Here is a 6587-nt window from a genome sequence, read left to right as displayed (position 1 = left end):
GGCAGCGCCAAGCACGCAACACCACGCGTGCAACACGAGCAGCACCAGGTGTGCAACACCAAGCGTGCAACACGAGCAGCGAGGCGTGCAACACCAGGCGTGCAACACGAGCAGCACCAGGCGTGCAACATGAGCAGCACCAGGCGTGCAACACCAAGCATGCAACATGAGCAGTGCCAAGCGTGCAACACGAGCAGCGCCAGGTGTGCAACACCAGGCGTGCAACACGAGCATCACCAGGCGTGCAACACGAGCAGCGAGGCGCGCAACACCAAGCATGCAACATGAGCAGTGCCAAGCGTGCAACACGAGCAGCGCCAGGTGTGCAACACCAGGCGTGCAACATGAGCATCACCAGNAGCAGTGCCAAGCGTGCAACACGAGCAGCGCCAGGTGTGCAACACCAGGCGTGCAACATGAGCATCACCAGGCGTGCAACACGAGCAGCGCGAGGCGCGCAACAGCAAGCATGCAACATGAGCAGCAGAGCTCCGCTTACCCGGTTTCTTGCCTTTATTCGTTTATAAACAAAATCCGGGAACGGCTTTCTAGGAATGAAGCGGCCGGAGCCTGGGGTGACGAAGAGGCTCCCGTCCTCCAGCACGACCCTCCCGCGGCTGATGACCACGCTGGGAGCCCCGCGGCATTCGAGTCCTTCGAAGATGTTGTACTCCAGGTCCTGGGAAAAAAGAGCCACGGCGGCGAGTGAATCCGGGATTTGGGAAGAGAAGGTCACCGCTGACGCAGCCCCCGCACACACACATTTCTGCATGTTGCTCCACTTGGACAACTAGTTGTCCTATGATTTATCCTTCAGTTTTGAAGCAACAAAGTTCTAACTGGATGAACTAAAGCAAAATCCTCCAACCATCCAGCCTCCCTGAAGCACACGAGATGTTTACTCTCAGCGACCAATCCACCACCTCCAAACCCCAGGGAGCCCTGCTCAATCTCTACRTGGTGACAGAGGTTCTTGTATTTTTTGCTGAGCCATTGCAAGTCTTCTACCAAAATAAATATGAACRGTCGGTTATACTCTTTGGGAAATGCAAAATCATGCATTTTCTTTCCAAATCTTCCCATTACTATCACTACCAATCTCTTCCAAAAAAMCCAAACTTTTCCAAAATGAACTTTGCAGTTTGAAAAGATGCTGTTTCCAAAGAGCAAAGGAGCCTTTTCTGCACTGGTGAAACAATCTGTGTCTGTTTTTAATACAAAGCAATGGAACGTTTCAATCCTAAGAATGGTTTTCTTCAGTTAAAAACATTTTGGTGGAAAAAAACCCACATTTTTCAGAAAGCGTTGCTACCTTAATTTAAATCAGCTCTCACACCACCCGTAACACCTTGAACCCACCCCTAGCCTCCACCTGCAGCTCTATGTCCGAGGCGCATGTTGGAGACTAACCGGGGACGCCAGTGACCGGGAAAACCACGGACGATGGAGCGCGCRAAGGCACGTCCGCGCTCTAAGGAGGGGCAGAAAGCACGGACCCGGCTCTGCCGCCCCTCCCTCACAGCCCCAGCGCTTCGGAAAGCTCCAGCTCTACGGTGCCCGAAGGATGCCGTGACCGCCTGGTTTCTAARGGAGGAGCTGCAAGGTCCTTCATCGCTTTACCCACGCTATTCCTCTCCCGGGGAACGAGCTCAGCCCTTCCCGCGCCGCAGAAACCTTCCTTCACCGTTATCCTCTGCCTCTAACTCAGAGAAGATCATTCTAAAAACGTTTTACCGAATTGTGGGATTTTGCCGAGATAATCTTTGTAGCCTTGGGATTCCACAAAACCAGGTCGGCATCAGACCCGACGGCAACGCGCCCCTTCCTGGGGTAGCAGTTGAAGATTTTGGCTGCGTTTGTGCTGGTCACTGCTACAAAATCGTTCTCGTCCATCTTCCCCGAGACCTGGGGGAGGGGAAGGGGGGGAGCGCTCGCTAAGGGGAAGCGCGAGGCCCTTGCCAGAAGCCACCCGTGTTTCGGTGGCCTCGCAGAGCACCGTTCATCCCGGTGCAAGACGATGCCGAGATTCTCTCGCTCGAGCTAACGGGAAACTCGGCATCGCCTGAGCTGCGTTGTCTCAGTACCTACCACGCACTTCTCCCAAATTATGGACATTCGCTCCTCGATGCCGTTGGTTCCCTCCGGAATCAGGGTGAAGTTGTCCTTTCCCACCGCCTTCTGCGCGGTGGTGAACGTGCAGTGAGCGCTGCTCGCGACCTGCAGGTCCCCGCTGCGGTCAAGCGGGACGGGACGGAGGACACAACCAATGACTAATGCAGACACTGCCAAAAAMCCCCACTCTCCTGTTCCGTTACTCCTTATGGATAAAAACACCCCCGTCTCGAGGATGAGGTGGTCCTTCATGGGACGGGTGACCTAACTGAGGCACGCACCAGCCAAGCAGCAGCCACCTCAAGCCCGGCCACCGCTCTGTAGCCAACGCCATTAATATTATTTTAGCGCTGCCCTTGGACCCTTGGGATGTCAGGCAGGAGCCTCTCGGCCTCACCAACCTACCAGGCCAAAAGGGACGCGAGATAGTCGGGTGTCGTGGGGTCGGGGCTGATGGGCGGCGAGGTGACGAAGGCCGCAGCCTTGGCCCAGTTCTTGCTCCAGTAGTGGGACCCGTCGGTGCCCAGGCTGGCGGTAATTGGTTCCCCATACACCACGGCACCTAGAGAGGGTCAGCAGTAACGAAGAGAGCCGTGAATGGTCAGGACAGGACCTCCTCGAGCTTGCTTTTCATGCAATACATGCGAACCCTATGGTGAACATTAGAAGACAGTTTCATCCATCCTCAGTATTTCAGCTTTTTGAATTCACACCAGGCACTCAGACCATCTCGGATTACAGTTGCCAAAACAAATTTCTCAATCTGTCTATTCTCTCCTTAGACAAAACACACATTTACATCTAGAAGTCGTTATGCGCTCCATCTGACACCACCACGCTCAAAAGCGTTACGGACCTGACGTGCCACGCAGCCTATCTCGCAAACGTAACGCTGTATTACCGACCCGCAGAAGGGCCGAGGCCAGCAGGGACCTCTGGAGATGGTCTGGGCCAAGCCCTGCTCAAGCAGGCTCAGCTGCAGCAGCTCGCCCAGGACCGCGTCCAGGTGGAGCTGAAGATCTCCGAGGATGGAGAAGAGGCACAGCAGCCTCCCTGCACAACCAGCTCCAGCGCTCAGTCACCCYCGCAATAAAGAAGCGTTTCTCCTGCATTCAGAGGGGATTTCCTGTGTTTCAGCATGTGCCCCCTGCCTCTTGCCCTGGCAGGTTTCACCGCGAGAGCCCCCGAGCCTGCTCCCCTCCAGGCGCAACAGCCCCAGCTCTCTCCGCCTCCCCGCGTACGAGGGATGCTCCYGCCCCTTCGTTCTCTCGGGGGCCCTAACGTGCGTGGAAAACGCACGTGGAGGCTTTCTTGCAAAATCTGGCAGCCGTCAGTGTTGGGAGATGACGCAGCCAAAAGGAGCGTCAGRTCAACGTGGTGCAGATCGGCGCCTCCGCAGCGGAGCGACACTGCTGGGGGGCCGGCGCGGACCGCTACCTGTCTCCACGCGCTCGCCAGGGAACTCGGCCCAKAACGAGCTCTTCAACCTCGCAGTTATTTAAGCGCGCCCAGGAGCACCGGCACCGGTCAGGCAGCGTGCAGGCASCACGCAGCGCGTTACCTCTCCTCTTTGCCTGGGCTAACACGTCCGCGGCACCTTTGCTCATTATTTTGGTGACGTACAAGGGGCAGTTGGCTTGTTTGGCTATCGTAATGGCGCGGTACACTGCCTCCGCCTCGACCTGAGGGAGCAGGGAGACAAGGTGCCTTAGGACATCTCTTTCGGAGCTGAAGAGCCACGAGGAGAGACTCTTCTCAAACTCTGAGCAGGTCCTTTGGAAGCAGCGACGGCGTTACCTCCTCCGGGCGGCTGAGGACGTGCCCTTCCGGCCCCGTAATCCCGAGCTCCAGCAGCCGCTTTTGCTCCTAAGTGAGCGGAGACGAACGAAAGAAACAGTGAGTAAAGTCCGTCTGCAACAACGTGCAGCACGAAGCCCCCCGTTCAGAAGTACCCGCAGGGTGACAGAAATCCCCGCGTGCTGCTACGAAACGCCCCTTGTAGCACTTTAYAGAGCATCACACGTGCAACAGCTTGGCAAGGGCGAGCGCGTGTAAGCGCTGCCTTGCACGCCCGGGCTGCTTTCCTTCCAGCCGTGCCACCAGCTGGGCCCCCCCGCCGCACGCTCAACGCCTCCGGAGCGGGACAGACGCCAGCGCTGCTCCGCTGCGCCCGGGGCAGAGGCTCCCGGAGCCGCCCGGCTCGCTCGCGCTCCCCGGGCAGCRGAAGAAGAGCTCTGCCAGCGCAGGTCCGGGGCAGCGGGGGTTAGCCTCCTCTATCCTGTTTGCCCACATAAACCCACCTCATAAACCTGTCTGAGGGTCCGGGATTTAATTTCATTTTAAACTCTTCACCCACACAATATTGGCCAGTTAAGCGACCATGACCTGAAACGAATCGCAAGTCCGGTTCTACTTTGTATCATCTATTTCCAGCATGTATTTACCATTTTTTTCCCCAAAGGTAAAAATAACGAATATAAGCAAAGCTTGCAACGCTAAATAACTCCTCGGGTGCCAGTTTTGGAGACCGAGACGCCCGAGCGCATCGCGTGCCCTTCTGGAGGAGGCAACGCTCTCCGGCGGCAACGCGCTCAGGGCGCCTGGAAAACACGAACAGCCTGATAAAACACCGCGTAGGGCAGCTCGCGACCTACCGCCTCCCGCGGCACCTCCACGAGGAAAAGCCAGCGCACGCAAAGCCGTCGGCGGCTCTGCCTTCAGCCGCGGCAGCCCGCTCGACCCGCGCCCCGCTCCGCGCAAGCCCCGTACCTCCTCGATGATGTCTCCGTTCTCCGCGTGCACTTGGGCAACGGCTCCCAGGTCTCGGATAACGCTGAATATCTCGTACATCTGTCAGGACGGAAGGGGCTGCCCCGTGTCCGCCGGATTTGACTCCGGTGGAGCCCGCGCCCACGGCCCGCCGCCTGCCCGCCCGCCCCACCTGCGCATCGGTGCACTGCAGCTTGTCCTTGTAAGCCATGAAGACCAGGAAGGAGTTCACCCCTAGGGAAAGAAGCCGCGGGTGAGCGGCCGCCCGGCGCGGCGCTGGCGGGCCGCGGGGCCGCGCCGGGGCCGGCCGGGGCTGCCGTACCCTTGTCCCTCGCCAGGGCTTCCAGCTCCTCGCGGAGGCCCTCGTGCCAGCGGGGCACGTCGAGGTGCAGCGAGTAGTCGCAGCAGGCCTGGCCGTCGGCAACCTCTCGCCAGCGCTCGTAGGCGGCCAGCAGCGTCGCTCCGGCCTCCGGCAGCACGTGGTCGACTGCGGGGAYGGGGCGCGCGTGAGCCCGGCGCGGGGAAGTGGGGACGCGCGCGCTTCCCCGCCGCGGGGCCCCTTACCGATGGTGGTGGTGCCGCCGGCCAGCGCCGCCCGCGTGCCCTGCTGGAAGCCGTCGGCGGGGGCCGTGCCCAGCGCCCACAGCCGCGTGTGCGCGTCCAAGCCGCCGGGCAGCACCAGCCGCCCGCGGGCGTCCAGGCTCCGCGCCCCGGCGGGCGCCGGCAGCTTCTCCCCGATCTGCCTGCAACGACACCGGGGCGTCCCGCTGGGGACCGGGGCGAGCGGCGCCGGCGGCACTCGGCCGAGCCAACCCGCCCCTGCCCCTGCCCCTGCCCTGCCCCACCAGCTTCTTCCAGACACCAGTCCAGAAACCAGCTTTGCTTTTCCAAAGCAGGGTCGCTCAGTTTTTCCCAGGAAAGCGCAAGGAAAGGGCCTTGCTCRCAGCAGACAACACCGAGTCACATGTGGGAATTGCACTGTGACACACAGATTTTCAACTTACTTTATCAAACCGTCTTCCACGAGGATGTCTGCATAAAACGACTGATCATCGTTGACAATTTTTCCTCCTTTGATTAGAAGCTGGTCACTCTAGTGGAAAAAAACGCTGCCGTTTTTTMTCTTTAAGGTTTCTCTATTTAGACGCTGCTTTACTCACCATGAGCTTTCCCCGAGCCGGGGCCGTAACATTTTGCACTTCAGGCGCCAGAGCTCAGCGCCATCCCAGCTCCTCCGTGCTGCAGCCCAGCAGCGTTTTGCAGAGGCGCCACAACGTCCCCGCCGAGGGGAGCGCGGGTTGGGGGCACACGGGGCCGGCGAGCGCTGGTACGGGGGGCGGGGGCGGCCCCGCTTCGAGCCCTGCGCCCCCCGCGCCCGCTGAGCGCCCGTCTCGCGCGGGGCAGTTTGCGAACGACCCTCGCCGCAGCTCCAGGAACCACCCCCGAGCAGACCCCCCCCCCGCACCCTCCTCAGGGACTCGGGTCTCCAAGCGCCGCTGGTCTTGGATTCGCAAGGGGACGTTTTGCGGGCAGGTCACGGCGCCGGTGCCTCCCGCTGTGCGCGCCTCCAGGTGCGTCCTGCGGGCCCGCTGCATCGGCGGCAGGTGCCGGTGCTCGCAGCCGTCGGGAAGGAGCCGCCCGCCGCCTCCCGCCGCGGCTCCCGGGCCGGGCGGTCTCCTCCTCGCCGGGGCCGGCGGGGACGGGCC

The 6587-nt window shown here is 60.5% G+C and overlaps 1 protein-coding gene across 1 annotated transcript in view; it reads right to left on the bottom strand.

Moving 5' to 3' along the window:
• DPYSL4 (dihydropyrimidinase like 4) overlaps positions 1–6587 on the bottom strand; it is a 13150-nt gene that overhangs the window by 3964 nt on the left and 2599 nt on the right. The window contains exons 2-12 of the mRNA XM_085299798.1: positions 5886–5974; positions 5446–5624; positions 5204–5368; positions 5054–5115; positions 4882–4962; positions 3910–3978; positions 3674–3794; positions 2518–2674; positions 2089–2230; positions 1735–1905; positions 428–679 (exon numbers count right to left, since the gene is read on the bottom strand). Of these exons, the coding sequence (XP_085155924.1) occupies positions 428–679; positions 1735–1905; positions 2089–2230; positions 2518–2674; positions 3674–3794; positions 3910–3978; positions 4882–4962; positions 5054–5115; positions 5204–5368; positions 5446–5624; positions 5886–5974 (1488 nt within the window). The remainder of the gene's footprint in view (positions 1–427; positions 680–1734; positions 1906–2088; positions 2231–2517; positions 2675–3673; positions 3795–3909; positions 3979–4881; positions 4963–5053; positions 5116–5203; positions 5369–5445; positions 5625–5885; positions 5975–6587) is intronic.

This window comes from Rhea americana, unplaced genomic scaffold (genome assembly GCF_003343005.1).
Source record: "Rhea americana isolate MKP2758 unplaced genomic scaffold, rheAme1 scaffold_154, whole genome shotgun sequence".
NCBI classification, from domain to species: domain Eukaryota; kingdom Metazoa; phylum Chordata; class Aves; order Rheiformes; family Rheidae; genus Rhea; species Rhea americana.
Note: the sequence above shows the minus strand (reverse complement) of the source record. Positions and strands in the feature narration are given on the sequence as shown.